The sequence below is a fragment of the Coenobita brevimanus genome, chromosome 50, assembly GCF_032717465.1.
Source record: "Coenobita brevimanus isolate Jiangsu-jjx chromosome 50, ASM3271746v2, whole genome shotgun sequence".
Taxonomy (NCBI): Eukaryota; Metazoa; Arthropoda; class Malacostraca; order Decapoda; family Coenobitidae; genus Coenobita; species Coenobita brevimanus.
The window spans coordinates 49,701,109-49,721,077 of record NC_137003.1 but is presented as its reverse complement, the minus strand read 5'-3'; the positions used below and the strand labels follow the sequence as shown (position 1 = coordinate 49,721,077).

General features: G+C 41.9%; 1 protein-coding gene across 1 annotated transcript in view; it reads right to left on the bottom strand.

Annotated features, from left to right (window-relative positions):
- The window catches only part of LOC145399660 (paired box protein Pax-7-like), a 129,240-nt gene that overhangs the window by 72,900 nt on the left and 36,371 nt on the right, over window positions 1-19,969 (bottom strand). The window contains exons 2-3 of the mRNA XM_080272201.1: window positions 4,109-4,299; window positions 1,511-1,641 (exon numbers count right to left, since the gene is read on the bottom strand). Coding sequence (XP_080128327.1) covers window positions 1,511-1,641; window positions 4,109-4,299 — 322 coding nt within the window. The remainder of the gene's footprint in view (window positions 1-1,510; window positions 1,642-4,108; window positions 4,300-19,969) is intronic.

The following is a 19,969-nucleotide window of genomic DNA, read 5'->3' as shown; positions in this document are numbered from 1 at the left end:
CCATCCCACACGCATACACACTCCACACACCCCACACCCACTCCACCTCACCCCACCCCCACTCCACCTCACCCCACCCCCACTCCACACACCAACCAACCTCCCCGCCCCACACCATATGGTCCCTGTAGGCAGCGGTCGGCGGCCTTAGAGACTCCAAGTGATGCATTAACTCTATAGTCCCGTCACGCCCAGATTTAATTGGACCAGCTTCCCTATTACTAATTAGCCACGGCCCATTTGCACAGGTAAAGGTAAATAACGGGTTAATTATTGGGTGTGAATAACTGATAATTGTAGGGTGTGAATAAGTTGATAATCGTCCCAGCTGTGAATAACCCGATAATTAGATCCAGTGTCGCTCGGGCATACAACAGCAGTGAAGAGGGGTCAGGGTGGTTGAGGTATGCCGGATTATCGATTATTCATGCCTTATTGAGACACCTGTGGTTACCTGGGCGTCTGGTTACCTGAGAGGAGGACGGGGTGAGGGGGGAGATGAAGGGGAGGCGACTGAGTACTAGAAAGAGAGAGAGAGAGAGAGAGAGAGAGAGAGAGACAGAATCACCAATACAACAGAGGTAAACATTAAGATGCTCCAATCAGCCTATGCCCTTTCTCAGTAGCTAAAATTCCAGTCAGAGTGAAGGTCATGTGTTGTGAGCATCTAATCAGCTGGAGAATTTTAGGTCATTTGATAGCTAATAGAGAGGCGCAGGCCAGGCAATTGTGTTCAGGACTGCGGTAGCCTAGCCCCGGGACCCTACAACTCGCTGGGGGTAATAGGAGACTTGAACTCGTATTCTCGTCGGTTTAAGGAAGCTCCCTAACACCTTTACCTAAGCAACTTGTCCTCTTCCGCATTATAGAAATCCTTCCAGTATCTCGTCGTATTCTCGTCGGTCAAGGAAGTTCCCTATCACTTTTTCCAAAGCAACTTATTTTGCTTATAACACCTTACTGACCTACTCCGTGTTACTCGTACATAAACAGTCCGAATATCGCCATGCTCTGCATAAATATTGCAGAGAAAGTTAACCAGCCATATCCAAAAATAAATCGCTAGGGAAGAGGCGTTACGGAGCTTCCTTAGCCGACGAGAATACAAGCGTCGGTGTTGTCATTTTTCTTACCTATGCCTATTTAAGTTACCCTTCTGTGATTACCGCACTTTTTACTCCCACGGTCCAAATACCCCAGTCAGCATATAGGTAACATTCCCATGGTTATTTTTATGCCTTTTCACTACCCATGAAGTACGACAAATAACATAATGTCTGTAATGAGGCTTTTCTTCATCACAATCGTCTAGCTCTAAGAAATAGGAAACCAGGGTCATTCTTAAGATTAAATGAACTCTCTCCTCTCTGTCTCTCTCTATCTATCTATCTACAAACCTATCTATCTTTGTCTATTTACTTACCTGTGTATCTACCTATATCTCTATCTATTGTACATTTCTAGCTATCAGTCAATCAATCATCAATCTATCTATCTATTTCTCACCCACCTGTCCCGTATCTCCCACGAAAACACTCCGGGATTCTCCTTCTTATAATCGGCCACCTTCCTCTCTATCTCGGGCGTGGCCACTCGGGGCTTGGACCCCCCTATGACCCCGGGACGTATGGACCCCGTCTCCTGCAGGGGGCGGAGGAGAAGGGCGAAGAGATTAGGTTAGAGGTTAGGTTAGGTTAGGCTGGGTTAGGATGAACTGGGTTTGGTTTGGTTGGGTTGGGTTAAAATGGGTAGGGTTGGGCTGGGTTAGGTTGGGCTGAGGTGAAATGGGTATGGTTGGGTTGGGTTGGTAAAGGTTGGGTTGAGTTGCACTGGGTTGGGTTGGACTGGGTTGAAATGGATAGGGCTGGGTTGGACTGGATCGGATTGGGGACGACTGGGTTGGTTATGTTACGTTAGACTGTGTTAGGTTAGGTTAAATAAGGTTGGGCTGGGTTGGAGAAGGTTAGGTCAGGATGGACTGATTGGTTTAGGGTATGAGGAATATTGTTCAGTGACTATGCTAGGTTAGGTTAGGCTGGCTAAGGTTAGCTCAGCTTGAGACGAGTTGGATTTGATTAAGTAGGACTAAGGTAGGTCAGTTAAGTCTGGTTTTATTAGGCTAGACAGTTAAAGATAAGGTTAGTTAGGGCTGGGTTAGGTTTCGTTAGCTTAAGAGAAGTAAAGCTAAGTTAGGTGATTAAACAGAAGTTTTTGTCTTTTCGGAGAATTAAAGATTTGAATATTTAGAGCAAACATAAGTAGATGGTAAAAGAGAAATTTGTCAATAAAAAAATACAGTAAAAATTATCTTCATGAACACTTTTTATTACACATCATTATTATTACCCAAGCACATCCTCGTTCCATCTTCGGCTGATCAATGAACCACTCACATTACATCCCTCCTCAGCGACGATCACAATATGCACTACAACTACCACTACTACACCTACCACAATTACCAGCATTACCACTTACTCTGCTGGTAGGAACCTATAGTGCACGCTACCACATTTATGACAACTAACACCATTACAACCACTACCACCAAACACCACACCTACCAGCATTACTACCACTATAACCACACCTACCAACATTACTACCACTACCACCAAAATACCACACCTACCAACATTACTACCACTACCACCAAAATACCACACCTACCAACATTACTACCACAACCACCAAATACCACACCTACCAACATTACTGCCACTGCCACCAAACACCACACCTACCAGCATTACTACCACTACCACCAAATACCACACCTACCAGCATTACTACCACCAAAATATCATACCTATAAACATTGCTACCACTGCCACCAAAATACCACACCTACCAACATTACTACCACAACCACCAACTACCACACCTACCAACATTACTGCCACTACCACAGTTACTACAACTACCAACGCTACTGCCACTATCACAATTACCACACCTACCAACACTACTGCCACTACCAGCATTAACGCGTCACACAGCTACCAACATCTGTCACTACCAATAGTACCAGGTCGCCTACAACTACCAACACTATAACATGAGCCACGATTTACACTCTACCACCATCAACTACCAACATTACTACTAAACCCATCGTCACGTTAAACTACCAAAATTATGCCCACTACCATCACGACTACTTATAACTACCAACATTGCTACCACTGCCACCATTACTACCAATATTATTACCACTGCCACCAGAACCAAATCACAACTACCAACATTACTAGCACTACCACAATGACCATGTCACTTACAACCACCAACATTACAGCTCCTACCACATTACCACAACGACTAGCATTACTGCCACTACCACCATTATCTCGTCACTTACAACTACCAACATTGATGCCACCCTCTCACTCACCCTCACGCACTAATCCACCCTCCCTCTCCCCCCTCCTCACTCACACTCATCCACTCACTCATCCAAGCTACTTCATTCACCACTTCGGCTAATCCCATCATCCATCTCTCAGCTACACTCACCCACTCTTACCCTTTACTCATCTTCACCTTCATCACTCTTAAGTTATCCACTCATTTCATTCACCCACCCTCACCCAGCCTCCCGCCCACCCTCACCCATATCTACTTATTCTCACCTATCCACTAACTCACTCATTCTTACACTTTTTTACTCACCAATCTCCATCGCCCACCTTCATCCTTCTTACTCACCTCACTCATCCTCACTCACGCAGCTCCACCCATCCTTATATGCCTTCATTTATAACCCCAAAACCAATTCAGTCACCCACATCACACTCGCTCACAATCATAGCCACGCTCCATCACCCACTTATCCACCTACCCACCCCAACACACTCATTCACCCATGTTTACCCACTCTCAGCCACTCATTCGACCATTCCCACTCACCCACACCCACCCATCCTCACCCACTCACCAACATTCACCCATACTCACCCACCCTTCACCCACTTATTCACCTGCTTATCCCTTTCATCCACCCACCCACCCACCCACGCATGCATTCACCTGCCCATTTACTCTTAAACTCACCCACTCATCCACCCACCCACCCCCTCCCTCCTCACCCCTTCACCCCCCCACCCACCTGGTATCTATTAAGAATCTTTGAGACGCAGCCGTGGGAGACTCTGAGCTGCCTGGAGATGACACAAGGGCGTATCCCCGCTGCGGCCATCTCCACTATTTTGAGCCTTATGTGGTTAGGCAGAGGGCGGCCGTTGATGTACACGCCTCCTAACTGGTTCACGCGCCCTTGACCCGCTGGCGAGGTCATACCTGTGTGGGGAATCATGACTCTAGTGAAGATGATGATGAAGCAACATATTAAAAAAAAAATATAATGATAATAATAATAATAATAATAATAATAACAATAATATTAATAATAGTAACAACAACAATAATAATTATAATAACTAGAACTCTGTAACTATTCTACGGACAGTCACTAGCCTCCACCTACTGTTTCTTACAGTGATCTTGACCCCATTGGGAGGATTTGGATTTTTTCCTCTATCAGCAATGGCCCATACCAGGACACATAACCTGGGCCATTCAGATTCCTTGCACAGTCATCTCCAGTAGACACAACCAACTTATCTCGTTCACAACATAATACTGATATGACCTTCTGACATGCCCTTCCACTGCACATAGGGGATTTGGATTTTTTTTCCCCTACAAGCAATGGCCCATGCAAGGACACATAACTTGGGCCCTTCAGATTCCTCGTGCAGTCTCAGGTTCTCCTGGAATCGTTGCGAGACTCTGAGGCGGGAATAAGAATAATACCAGCGATAGTCTCCACGTACGTAATAGGTGAAGACTAATAATTCACTAGCAACTGTGGAAATAATTACACTAAATTTACAATTTCCTTTTCGTATCAGTATATCTGCATCCTCTCCATCCTATTCATTATTGGGAAGAAGTATGAGGTGATGAAGATAATGATAATGATGATAATGATAATGATAACAGTAGTTATAGCAGTAATTAATAGTAGGTGAAGGCTTTGAATGCCTCTAGTCTTGATATTTACGTATGCTTTTAACTGTGTTAATAGAGTAGGCTATACTGTACTATCATCCGTCATATTCTAATAACCCCCGTCTTCAAACGATCTCATATTGGATAATAATACCTTTTTTTAGAACACAGGGTAGCACAAATCTTAAACATATCAATTTTTGCATTATGGGGATGGCTGTCTGCTTTTGTGAAGAACGAAGACATTTTCGCTCATTCGTGAAAACTGAAGTCAGTCATGCAAACAGTGGAAGATAAAGGGAGACATTTTAATCATGAAAATAATTATTGGAAGAAAATTATACGAGGTAAACACTGTTAACGCTGAGACGTTCCCGCAACACACCAAATTTGGGCGGTGTAATATATGGACTACCCTGAATGCTTGTCTTATTTTTACCCATCCCAACATTACTCAAAATTAAAACCCTAACAAATCTCTCTACTAATAATCCATGCTGCTCAAAATTCGAATACCATACCAAACTAGGCCTCGGTTTACTACTTGTGATGGGAGTTATTTTCGATAAATTTGCAGTTTAGATACTCATGCTTCGTAAGTTACTTGGACATATTTTTAACCCTCGATACTGTCGCTAATACAAAAAAACAAAAACAAAAATCTAATTTAGCCTAACCTTACCGGACCATAAGTAATTTTACCTTAAACAGTAACTTTGCCTGCGAAGAAGAAAAAGAGGAGGAAGAGGAGGAGGAGAAGGAGGAAGATGATGATGGAGAAACAGAAACAGAGAAAAAGAAGACGATGAGGAAGAAGAAGAAGAAGAAGAAAAAGAAAGACTTGAGAGGGTGCTGTCCGTAACTGCGGTAATACCCTGCTTTCGAAGAATAAATAACACATCAGAACACCTCTCTCATCCTATTTTTCATTCTTAGCCATCCCGACATTACCCCAAAATGTAGCCTACCAATTTGCGCTATCAATAATGTTATTTGTATCGCCCTAAACATAAAAATATCAGGCTCTCAAACTACACCCCATGTCTGCAGGGCGGCAACTTGGGACGGTCGCTACGCAATTACCTTCCTTATCTTAAACGCTATCTCAATTGAAGTCGGGGGGAGGTCAGGCCTTATCTCCACGAGCGATCTGAGTGGCTGCGTGATTGCCTGATTGTCCTCGGCTACCGGGTAACACTGCCAATTACGAACGAGGAGAAAAGACTTACGCCCGAGAAAAAATTATACCTAACGCAGGGATCCATATCACCTAACAGATGGTATTTTCGCGCGATCATTATTTTTTCGCGCAAGATCATCCCACTTTGGATTTTTTTTTTTTTCCATAACATCATCCATGTTTGATAGATCTATTACTTTTTCACACAGTAATACTGCCAATTTGATACCAGGGCGGTGCGAGATGAACCAGGGACGAGATGAGGAAGGATCTGCACACGCCAGGCCAATGTAAACACAGGAACCGTCCCGCTGACTGAGATATCACACTGTTTTGGCCTGGAGCGGGCGGGTTTCAGTGGCAGATCTCGTAGTGCGATAGGGGAGGGTTTTCATCTCGTGCGGTTTAGGATGGTTTATTGTGTGTTGGTGATAGGGTGGTTATTCAGAGAGAGAGAGAGAGAGAGAGAGAGAGTGGCGGAAGATGGACCAAAGACAGTAAGGATGATGAATGAGAGGTATGAGGAAAGAGAAAGGGGGGGGGGGAGTGGAAAACAGAAGAGTATGAGTAAGAACTGACACGGTAAGAAGATAAATGAAAGAATAAGAGTGAAAAGAGAATTATAACAATGAAAAAAAAGATTAGGAAGAAAAAGAAAAGAAAACCGGAGTAGGTACAGAAATCCATTTAAAGTAAGCAGATTATACTGTAAGAAAATGAAAATAAGAAAATGAAAAGAGACGATTGAAGTAAAATGAAGAAAAGTTTGACGGGAAGGGGCAATTGAAAAAGAGAGAGACAGGAAGTGAAAGGAAGGGTGAGAATGAGAAGTTTGCAGAATGAAAGGAGATTAGAGAAAAAAAAAGAAGACAGACGACTGAAAAGAGATAACAAGAAGAATAAAAGGAAATTAGGAAAACGAAAAAGAGGAGACAGAAGATAAACGGAAAGACAAGTTACAAGAACGAAATGGGATGCCTTAAAAAATAAACAAATGAAGAGAAAGATCAAAGAAACAAAAGAAATGTTAGAAAGAGGAGGAGGAGGAGGAGGAGGAGGAGGAGGAGGAGGAGGAAGGAGGGAGGGAGGGAGGGAAAGTTGGAAGGAAAATGAAAGTAATTACAGGAATGAAAGAAGAGTAAGAACCAGACATATGGGACAGGATGACAGAAGGGGAAATAGAAGAGGCTGGAGTGAAAGGGGTGTCAGGTTTGAGAGAGAGAGAGAGAGAGAGAGAGAGAGTAAATAGTAAAGGAACGAATGAAAGAAACAGAGGTGAATGAGGTATACAGACAAGAATAGGCAAACAAACAAACATATACAGAGGAATAAAAAGAATTGAAAACAAGTAGAGAGATAGAATGATGAAAGAAGAAAAAGAAGAAGAAGCAACAAAAGGAATAGACAGGAAAGGAACAAGAAGAACTGAGGAAAACACACACACACACACACAGCACCAAGCCAGCCAACCAAAGAGACAGACAGACAAACAAATTCAAATAAAAGAAAAATAGGAATTCAAGCTCGCATTCCGCCAACCAGATGCGGCGCCCAACCCTTTCTCCTCACAGCTCCTAATTGGCCGTAATGCCCTCTCTTACCTGTCCTAAATTGGGACCTACACACCTGTCGCCCCGGCCCACGTAATATCTTATTCAGGTAACACTAGAGGGCGATTTAAAGAGATTGACTCACTCTCTCTCTCTCTCATAGCTGGTTTCTGTTTTCCTTCCTTATCTCTTCTTCCTTCAACCGATACCCTCCTTATTCCCTCACCCTCCTCTCCCTTCCCCCTCCCCTCTCCCCCTCCACATCCTCTCCCTCCCCTCTCCCCCTCCACCTCCTCCCTCACCACCTCCTCCTCCTCCCTCCGTAAGAGGATCCCCGTTTAACCCCCTCCTGGTAATTTGTCGTCCAAGTGACAGACTGAGACACTGCCGCTCCTCTTACTGCTCTCTCTCTCTCTCTGAGTTTGTGTGTGTGTGTGTGTGTGTGTGTGTGTGTGTGTGTGTGTGTGTGTGTGTGTGTGTGTGTGTGTGTGTGTGTGTGTGTGTGCGTGCGCGCGCGCGCGCACACACACATTACACGCATGTGTTGTCTGTGTATATCGAAGTGGCGTTTGTATGTATATGCATGTTAGCGTGTATGTTTAACAACTTATATGCATGTGTTTAATGTATGGACTTGTTCATAGGATTATACACGAGTGCATAATTACACCTTTCGGTGGAGTTGGCGCCCACCATCTATTTACTCGATGTAGTGGCTACATTCAGATGACTCTACATTCCCTGAACTCCAGGAAATTATTAACATGAATTATGAAGAACAATATGACCCCTGATAATCTAGCAGGTAAGGGCGCTCCAACTGGGTTTGGCCCATAATGGTTCAAGTTTGGAGGTTGTTTAATTTTATTACTAATGAAATACGGCGTAGGAAAGAGTGACTGAGTCACTCTCACATGTTTGGCCTGAATAGCTTGGCCCGATATTCCCACGTACCTGAAGGGCCACCACAGGACTGAATGATATATATATATATATATATATATATATATATAAGTGTATTCAGGATGACACTTTATGTACCGTATATGAAGAAATACAATTACATACACGTGTGTGTGTGTGTGTGTGTGTGTGTGTGTGTGTGTGTGTGTGTGTGTGTGTGTGTGTGTGTGTGTGTGTGTGTGTGTGTGTGTGTGTGTGTGTGTGTGTGTGTGTGTGTGTGTGTGTGTGTGTGTGTGTGTGTGTGTGTGTGTGTGTGTGTGTGTGTGTGTGTGTGTGTGTGTGTGTGTGTGTGTGTGTGTGTGTGTGTGTGTGTGTGTGTGTGTGTGTTCCCTCTCTCTGGCTCAAGTAGTAATTTGTTGAGGGGTGACGGAGGATGAAATATTTCTGCCGCCTGGTGTCACTCTCTCTCTCTCTCGTTATAACCACACAATCTTTTACCCACTCTAGCTCTCAATGTACAGCCTCCCTCACATACGGTTACTACACCTACGGTCCCAACGTTTCTCTCACGTATACGGTTACTACACCATCATATCAACACTATAATATCACAATACAAATTCACATCATACTGCATCCTGATTTCCCAATGCCGTCAATGATTCACTTGGAGGACTTATACCCACAAATGGAAATCGTTAAATGAGAAGAGGCAACGTTTTCTGCTCGACTTGGACCCTCTTTAGGTATGTTCCGTCCCTATTCATACCTTAAGAGGATTCGTGTCGGACCGAACCTATTCTCTTTTAAATGAACACATATTTCATGGGTATAAATCTTCCATCTCACATCACATTAGTCTCCTGAATCAGGTAGTGCTGGTGGAGAAATACTGGTCTTCATATTTTGTAACTATAAACTTCAGTAAGTCGACATATACAAAATCCGTACAAAAATTAATGTGGTCGGGTTCATATCAACCATTTCATTACGGTGACGTGTTTTTTTTTGTTACCTGTCTTATTTCATTCATCTACGAAAAGACGTCTTGTGCTGAAGGGGGTTAAATGAAGGAAATGGCTAATCCCTTAAAATTTCAACGTGTCTTACGGGCAGGATGATTTTGCTAGTTAAAAGTGGCTGATTAATACCTATAGACTGCACAGGGGCCAGTAAGGCAGGTAACCACTAAGGATTTAAGATGTGAGGAGGGAAGGTTGTGCGACCTACGCCTTCATTCCAGCTGAATGAAATATGTCCTTTCACAGTGTTTGGAAGCTTCAGGTAGACTTGGTTATTAACTGCCATGGAGTTACTGATAGGGTTCACCTGAATACCCGGTACGAATAGCTGTGTCATGTTATGTACTATACTGAGTGCCTTTCTGTTTAGGGTTCTATATTGTATCGTTTGATGCCGCATCCTGTGAGGGATGACCTCAACAAAGGGATCGCCTGGCGTTTCAGTCCCTGCGAAGTATTAACATTTTTCCCACGACACACCCTACTCCTTCCTTACATACTCTCGCACGTTATCTCTTCAACTCGTTCGCAGTCTCCCTCTCCTCCTCCCGTCCTCATCACCCTCATAATTACGGCTGCTTCTGATAAACTACCTACGAAGGGAAAGGGGTAATAGAGGTTGCTAATAAAAAACTCGGTCGGGTGAAGGCTTTTCTGAGCATAATAATCTTGTCCACAGAAGGCGTCACGTGTTGAAGCGGTTGAGAGTTGACTGCAGATAACCCCTTCAATCCGACCACTCATTTTTATATTTCATTCTTGTGACTATCGGACAATTATATTCAACTTAGAAACGACCTCCAGTAGTGATGGAGTGAATGAAGACTATTCTAACCCCTCCAGTGCCAACAGTTTCTCTCATGCTGAATAAAATCGTCTGATGGTAACAATGATAGACTATAAAATGCGTTAGTGTAGTGAAAGCATGTGTCCTCTCATGCTCGGGACAGCTCTTGCACTGTATTCCAGCAAAGCAAGACGATTCTATTCAACTGAGGGTGAGTCACAGAAGCCTGGAAGTGTTAACAGGAGTCGACTGCGATTCTCAGGTGCGGTCAAGTGGGTGCGGTTAACAATTAGCGTGCGGCCAGACGGATTGCGGCTGCGGGGAGACTAAAACCGCAGTGTGAAGCGTATCATTGATTTCTTACCGCTAATTACGGCTTGGAATTAGGTGATGAGTTATGCCAAGCCGCTGTCATACATAAACTATATATATTCACTTGTCATATACTCTCACAAATCATTAAAGCCTTACAAACTAAATTAGACAATGAATTATGCAAAGTCGAGGTTATGCACAACATATATATTCACCCGTCATTCATGGTTTCACTCATTATTCAGCCCTTCAGCCCGATGACGTGGTTTATATCTCTAGCCTCAAACGATTTTTTCTAGCTTGGAGATATGCATTCCGAATTGGAGGAATGACTTAATATATTACATTACCGGTAACCTTTTTTTCATCAGGGTCTCTCACACCCAAAATAAAATCACCTAATAATAGCACAAATTACTGTAACTACATAAGAAAGTCTTCGTACAGAAGTGGTTAAAACCTTATACTTGCCCAGTGACCCTGACCTCTGACCTTTCCCAGTGACCACTGAATGTTCACACAGTCGAATTTCTTTATCTTTGTTTTAGCCTAACCCCTTCCACAAGATTTAATTTACATCTGATAAAAACTAAGCTGACTTTGCCATGTGATCTTGTCCTTTGACCTATTTTTTAAAGAACAATAAATCTAACTCTTGGGTGGATCTCAACTCGTCTACCAAGTCTGCTCGAAATCAGATGAGAATTGCATTAATTATTATGTTCACACACCGACACATGGGTCGAACACCGACCTTGCCCTGCGACCATAGGCGTACGGGACCCTTCTCATCTGGGGGGGCTGAACTCTCTCTGCCCGAAATATATTTCGCCTGTAAATCCAAGCAATTATATATATATATATATATATATATATATATATATATATATATATATATATATATATATATATATATATACATATATATATATATATATATATATATATATATATATATATATATATATATATATATATGTGTGTGTGTGTGTGTGTGTGTGTGTGTGTGTGTGTGTGTGTGTGTGTGTGTGTGAAGGAAGAAATCACACTTCATGAAGACATTGCACATTTATTCTACACACCATGTAAAAATTAAGGTTAACTGAACTGCTAAATTTCACCCACATTTACAAGTATTACATAAAGCCTACAGTATAAAATTGAACTGAGTAATTAGTATGGGTTATACTTTTTAATGTAATATACTAAATAAATAATAGCTGTTACTGAAATAAATTGCAATCGTTGAATGGTATAAATATAGTAATTATTAAAAATTGAAGTAAATTATAGTTCACCTTCATACAAAATTAAAACATGATTAGAAAAATAAAGCGCTTCTTTTCCTATCCATAATAGAGTTAATATATACAGAAAAAATCAAGTTAGAAAAAATATTTTTCACGTCCCTTTCTTTTTCCAAAAACATATATAATTTTGTCCATATCTTCTTCAATCACTCTAGCAGCATATTCTCTTTCTATGTTGATAAGTGCTAGGCAGCTAACTCTTGCTTGACCCATGGTGCTGCGAAGGTAGGATTTTAGCTTACGAAGTCCACTGAAAGACCTCTCTGCTGAACATGAAGTAGCAGGGATGACAGCCAAAAGAGATACAACTTTCATGAACTCGGGTACCATTTCTGACAGTTCATTTTCGTGTAGAAACTGGACAACATCTGATGCTGTCTTGAGGAAGGCTCTTTGTCGCCTTTGCTTAAGCTTAAAGAAAAGTCTCTGTTCTGCTTCCATCAGATCCTTGTCCAGGCCATAAAAGTTTGCAACTAGTTCATAGGCACTTTGTGATGGTGAATCACTTATTGCAATGGCACCAAGAGCACACAGAACATCTTGATCATTACCCTTGAAACGAACTTCCAGTTCTGACAGGACCTTGTCCATTGAATTGTAATAAGCGTTGACACGATGATGCTGTACTGGTGTCAGTGGTTGGGCATCCATCCCTGTCAATTCTCCTACAAGGGCTTGCAATCGACGAGATGGGTTTTTTTCGAGGTATCCGTGCATCACAGAAGTTGAATCTTGTGTTTTCAATCCAAGATTTTATGTTTTGGCTGATTTGGTCAGGCCTTTGCCAGATCTTGTCAAAGCTATCATCATTACGACATTCTCCCAATGTCCTGATGGTAATATCTGCATTTCGGCGAGCAGTGATGAATCCATATTTTTGGACTGTAAGTATCTGCTCAGAAAGAATGACTTTGAGGATACAGAGTCCAAGAATGAACTCAAAGTCACAGATTGCAGAAAGAAGTGCACGACTATCAGAGTATGTCTTGGGATCTTTATCATCTGCTAGCTGAATGAGAGCTTTTACAATTCTCTCAATTTGCTCGTGAACACCTTTCACGGCTTCCCACCTGCATGACCATCGTGTGATACTTAAGGATTTTAAAGAATAAGTCCGGATATGTGTCACTGTGCAGCTTCCACTCAAGCCCTGAGCAAACTGGCGGCCGGGACTTGAGGACTCTGCCGACACATAGTGTACTTGTTCTCCCGTCCTAGACACGTACAGTTTATGACTTATGAGCCTGTCCACTATTACGTAATTTACGAACGGACGGTACGGACACGAGCATCCAGCTCAGCCTGTCAACACTGGCTGATAGTTTATTTATAAACAGTAAGAACTAAGAAATATTTTTAAAAAGTACAGAAAAGGACCGTTATGGCATTTCGTTTTTTAAGGGAAAAGTAAAATTTCATATATGAAAAGAAAATACACTCAAGGACAGGATTTAGCTCACGATCTGCCAGTTGAATAGCCCTGCTACATTGGCTACTCTGCCCAAAAAATTTGTGTCTGCCCAAATCTTGGGGGGGCTGCAGCCCCCCCAGCCCCCCCTGGCTCGTACGCCTATGCCTGCGACTTTTGAAAAATCTCAAAATTTAATCCCTTCGCTCTTGGTTAACCCTTAACATTTCCATCAATAATGTTCAGATCAGATCAAAACTGTTTAAGCTGACCTTGCCCTCAGACTCTGGCCTTTGTACTTTCCCTGTGACCTTCACCGTTGACTAACCGTTCTCAGAATCAAACCCTTTTATTCCTGTCTTATCATCATCTCTTTCACAAAGTTTGGTCTAAATCGGATAAAAACTATTTAACTTCATCCTGCCATGTCACCTTGACCTTTACCAAATAGTGGGTGATGGCCATTAAACCCAATCTAACTAACTAACTAACTTTAACAAACTGTTCTCAAAAACTATAAGTTTACTCATTGGCTGCCCTTCAACCTATCCAGTAAGTTTGGGTAAAATCGAATAAAAATTGAGGTATATCGTCATGAAACACACACACACACACACACACACACACACACACACACACACACACAAAGCAATAAAAAAAAAACGGATAAGGAACATGGAATGGTATTGAAAACAGTTGAACAAACAAGTGAGGCGCACACTATTAACTGAACAGCTGCGAAAGTAGATCGCTCAAATTGAACGTTCTAGCTAGTTTATCAATGAGCCCAAACTAACTAGAATTCACCCAGCTATACCTCACCTTTTAAAAAACGCTTTACAAACACAGAGAATAATGGTAAAATATAAACTGTTTTAAGAGAATCAGGAAAAATTACAGTAACCCCTACAACACTGAACACAGAAACGAAACTCAGAAAACTAGAAGGGAAGTTGCAAGAACAGATCGCTCCTCTTGTTATGATCAAATCGAACGCCTCAGCTGCTATGTCAATATGCTCAACTAACTCACACCTACCCAACTTCAATTCATTCTTACACATGGCGCTATACACACACAGGCACTCACCTACACAATGACAACGCCAGCCATGTGCAAATAGGGTCATTGAGTGTGTGTGTGTGTGTGTGTGTGTGTGTGTGTGTGTGTGTGTGTGTGTGTGTGTGTGTGTGTGTGAATAAAGCATAGTATCACTTTGCCTTGTTGAATGGAAGACTGATGTGAAAGGAGCTGTGTCCATGTGTGTGTGTGTGTGTGTGTGTGTGTGTGTGTGTGTGTGTGTGTGAGAGAGAGAGAGAGAGAGAGAGTAGGTATCTGAAATCTATGTGGGTGTGTGCGTGTGTATGTGTGCGCTTGCTCTTGGTAAAACATTCTCTCTCTCTCTCTCTCTCTCTCTCTCTCTCTCTCTCATATAGATAGATAGATAGATAAAGATATATATATATATATATATATATATATATATATATATATATATATATATATATATATATATATATATATATAGACGTGTGTGTGTGTGTGTTTGTAGGTATGTATATGTGTATGGATGCATAGGTATGTAAATAAGTGTATTTATGCTTTAGCATATATATATGTACAGTATATGTATGCATATCTGTGTATAGATACATGTATGCACATATACATTTGGAGAGAGAGAGAGAGAGAGAGAGAGAGAGAGAGTGAGAGAGAGAGAGAGGTAGCTCACCACAGAATCTATTATCTGCTCTCAGCGGCCAGGAATTTACAATGTGCCGTAAACAGCAAGCAGGGAGGGTGTAAACAGAGATGAGGGGGAGGGAGGAGGGAAGAGGAGGCAGGGAAAGATAGGGAAGGCAGAGAAAGTCAAGGGAGGGAGGGAAGGGAGAAGGAAGTAAGGAACGGAGGGAGGAAAGAGGAGAGGGAGAAATGGAGGGGAAAATGGACGGAAAGGGAGGAGGAGGGAGGGCAGATGGGAGGGAGGGAGATAAGTGAGAACAAGGGAGAAAAGGATGAGGCGAGAGAAAGGAGGGAAGAAGGAACAGGAGAGAGAGAGAGAGAGAGAGAGAGAGAGAGAGAGGTGGGGGGAGGGAACAGCTATGGGAAGGAGAGGGAGTAAGGATAATAGGGGGATGAGGAACCAATGTCAAAAATGGAAGAATGCAGAAGAGATGATGGGAGGGGGTGAGAAATGGGAAAGAGGAAGGAAGATAAGAAGCAAGAGTTACGACGTCATGCAAGAGGGCAGCACAATTGCAGTCTATGGAGAAGGGATGTGAAAAGTTCATATCTAAAATAAGTGTTCTTTTCATTGCTCTCACTGTAATCTGTTTGTCTTTCATCCGTGTCTGTTAGTCTCTCTCTCTCTCTCTCTCTCTCCCTGTCTGTCCTACCTCTGCACGCCATCTGTGTCGACCTAAGCTATAGCCGTGTGATATATAGCCCCCCAGTGGAGAATATTAGCCCTGTTATAGCCTCTCTGGGGTGTCTCTATAGCAATGAGTTATCCAGGTCGCTAACACTGATACCACAATTACTACTCTTACTAATACTATCATTGTCACAATCAGCTATGTCACTATTAGATCTACAACCACTACTACCCGCACCATTACCAGCACTACCACAACTCCCACGATCATCACTACCACCACCACCACCACCACTACCAGAATTACGACCGTCACCACTTCAACCACCACCACTACCACTGTCCATTAAGCTCCAAACCATTCTCAGTAACCAACATTTTCCCCATTGGTCAACAATAATTTCAAGTGCACATACATGGACACATAAATACAAAAATACACAGGTTCCACACATATATACGTACATACATACATATATACATACATAAACACATACAATAAAGATTAATGTCCTGGACTAACAAAGTGAGCAACCCATTAATTACTGCTAATTAGTTTACAAATATTTCAGTAGCATATTTTTGACACGGTTCTGTGAAATTATTGGAGCTATTAACCACAACTGTACATACATGCATACATAAATACATACAGATATACATATATACATACATACATACATGCATGCATACATACATACATATATACATGAAGAAGTGTATAATATGTAGGACTGCTGGACCTAAGAAAACTGGCTGTAAAGAATATGCCCAGAGTCGGACACAAAATATAAATATATACATACATGCAGGCATAAATACATTCATATATACATACGGTAATCGAGAGAAACTACCCATACACTTATACACCAACTCCAACATATGCATACACAAGCTCCTTCCTACACACACACACACACACACACACACACACACACACACACACACACACACACACACACACACACACACACACACACACACAAGCACGCAAACACACACTGTTCCCTTTGCTGTGTACATAGCAATAACAATCAATCAGTCAGTTTAAGGGGGGTCGGTTAACGACAGGCGGGATTGAATTGCCCCCTGCCCTGGAACCATCTATCTTCTCGTTTGCCTTGTTGGTGTGTTTAGCCATTTGTTCTCCTTTATTTTCGCGATTGGGCTATTGGTCACTTTCAATGTCGTTGCTTTATTTTATTTTATTTTTTTTTTTGTAAACATGATAACCAACGAATCTTCCCTCACTGGCCAGCACACGAACCAATGAGAAGAGGAATACCCGAACGGTTATCATGGAATCTTTAGTGAGTTCCTTACCTCCCCAGCAAAGCTTGCTGTGTTGGCGCTGGATCCATTAACATTAGCATTATTAGAAGTTACCTTGGACTTATTTGTGGGCTCCATGCCTCTCCAGTAAAGCTTAACATGTCCTGCGCACGAATCATTAACATAACCAATACTAGAGGGGTTGGCTTGGAACCCTTAGTGAGCTTTACCCCACCCTACTGAAGCTTAAAATACTGAGGATACTTTTCGCTGAGACGCAAACTTATCACCTGTGGATATGACTCAAATTATGGCAGTGATACATGCTGGCGGTGCTGTGCTGACTTGTGAGTGTTTGGAAGAAGCATATGTTTGGGATTTAAAGTCGGTAAGAGTACAGTGAGAAAGTTTTTGCGGATAAGAGTAAAATGATGGTTGCTGGGTGAGTTAATGTAAGTAAGAGTAATGTCAGTGTTGTTGGGAGAGTTAAGGTACAGTAGATAATAAGAAATTCATGGTTGTTGAGTTAATGTACGAAAGAGTTTAGGGATAGTTATTAGACAGTTTACGTTGATAAGAGTAGTGTGATGGTTGTTAAGAGAAGGTAAGAGTAAGGCGATAGCTGTCGTGAGAGTTAATGTAGATAAGAGTAAGTGATGTAAGTTGAAAGGTAATACTGAGAGCAGTACAGGGACCGTGCCTTAGAGATTTAATGTACATAGGAGTAAAGTGATGGCTGCTGAGATAATTAATACAGACAGCAGTAGAGTGGTGATTGTTACGAACAGTTAAGAATAAAACCACTGTTGTTAATATATTTTATATACTGTAAGAAAATGCAAATTGATGGTTGTTACTAGACGTGATGTAGGCAAGAGTATAATGATGATAATTTAGAGAGTTAATGTGGGCACAAGTAATATGACAGTTTTTGAAAGAGTTAATAGTACTCCTAGGTAAGAGGAAAGAGGTTGTTGTTATCAGAGTTAATATAGGTAAGTGTCGTGTCATGGTTGTTCAGAGACTTAGGGTAAATAAGTGCATAGTGACGGGTGTTCAGTGAGAATGCGACTCGAAACGTGTTGTGCCCGTTAGTGGAGAGACCAAAATTAGTGTGGCGACAGAAAAGAGACAAGCCTAATATTAAGTCCACCTGCAGTAGGAAATCAGGTTATGAAAATAAAAAACTATACCCTTTTTACCTTAGCTTGGTCCAAATTCTCGTCCTCTTGTTGCCCTTTTCAAGTAACTCAGAGGCGGGAAAACGAAAATACTATGGTTCTACATTCTCACAGTACTTCATCGTGACTAGCATCATATTCTAGTGTTAATTTATTAGTACAACTCAGCATTCAAGATGGAGAGACAGCAATTTTAAGCCAACGTACACTAAAAAGAGTATAATGCTTTCACTTAACGTACAATATGAAAACTCAAAATAAAAGCAAACACTCCTACTGGTGATTTTGAGGTCGCATGTTACAGGGTAGATTATAACGAAGGCATCTATTTTATGAGATCTGCAAGGACAGCAAAATAATACGGGGTGAAATGCATTCCTAATTCGCCTCTCCTCCTCCATCCTTCACTTTATTTTTAGCATACCTGGAAAATAGTGTCGACAATATTAATGCTGTGGATGCCATACCTTGAGAAAGTGGGGTCGTTACTGAGTAGGGACAAAAAAGCCTGGAGGTCCTTTTGCCAAGGCCACCCTTCACTCACCCACTCATATGCTCACTCATGCACTCCGACTCTCTCTCTCTCTCTCTCTCTCTCTCTCTCTCTCTCTCTCTCTCTCTCTCACACACATTTAATCACTCGACCACTCACACTCTCACCCAAAGTCTCACTCACTCGAACATGACAGGACAGAAGATGAGTGATGATAGTGGGAGTGATGAGGTGTGAGGGAGGGGGGCCAATGGGGTGTCGCTTGGGTGGGGGTGGGGGGAGGGAGGAAAGGGAAAGGAGGGGGGGACAAGGGGGAAGGTGGATGAGGACAAAGATGCAGTGCCAGACTTCCAGGTGCGGGGCATCTCAAAATGTTGTGACCTGATTTTCGATTCCTATGACATATTACGGGTGTATCTATTATCTTCCTATATCTGTCTACTTATATATCCATCTGCCCATCTATCTATTTAACAGTCAATCGATACAATGACTGAGTAACAATATAATGTGTTAGTAGAGTGAGACATATATTCGTCCAATATGCTGTTCACATGGCTATATCCTTGTCAGTAATGTGTATTAATGCCTTACTAATTGAATATATATATATATATAAAACTTAGTTACGTATTATACCCTTATGAATTACAAACTTCAGTGGTTTTAGTTTCGTTTTAAATTATCAATGAGAGAACCATTTTTGAAGATGAATAGGCCAATTGAGGGTGGTGGAGCAGCGGTCCTGTGAGCTCGTCCAGCACTGCACCCCTGAAACTCTCGAGCGCCATTTAGAATACTACTCGAAACATCACAATATCGTCATTGTACCCTTCACCCCCTCAACTTCTGTGCACGGTTATTACTTCATTGTGCTCGTACTAAGTTCTCTACCTCATATTTTTATCGCTATACACGCATATACACATCGTAAACCATGTCATCACCTACCTATATAATGCAGTACAAGCCATAAATCGAGTAGGTTAATTTCAGAGATTCAGCATCTTTTTCACAACACAGACCACTCAAACACTCCTCAAAACCCACGTTTACCAGACTCGGTGTTAAACCCCCTCATGTTATATTACAGCACTAGGAGAACTATTTCAGTACCAAATACAAGATTAATGGGCATGTGATACATCAAAACAAGTC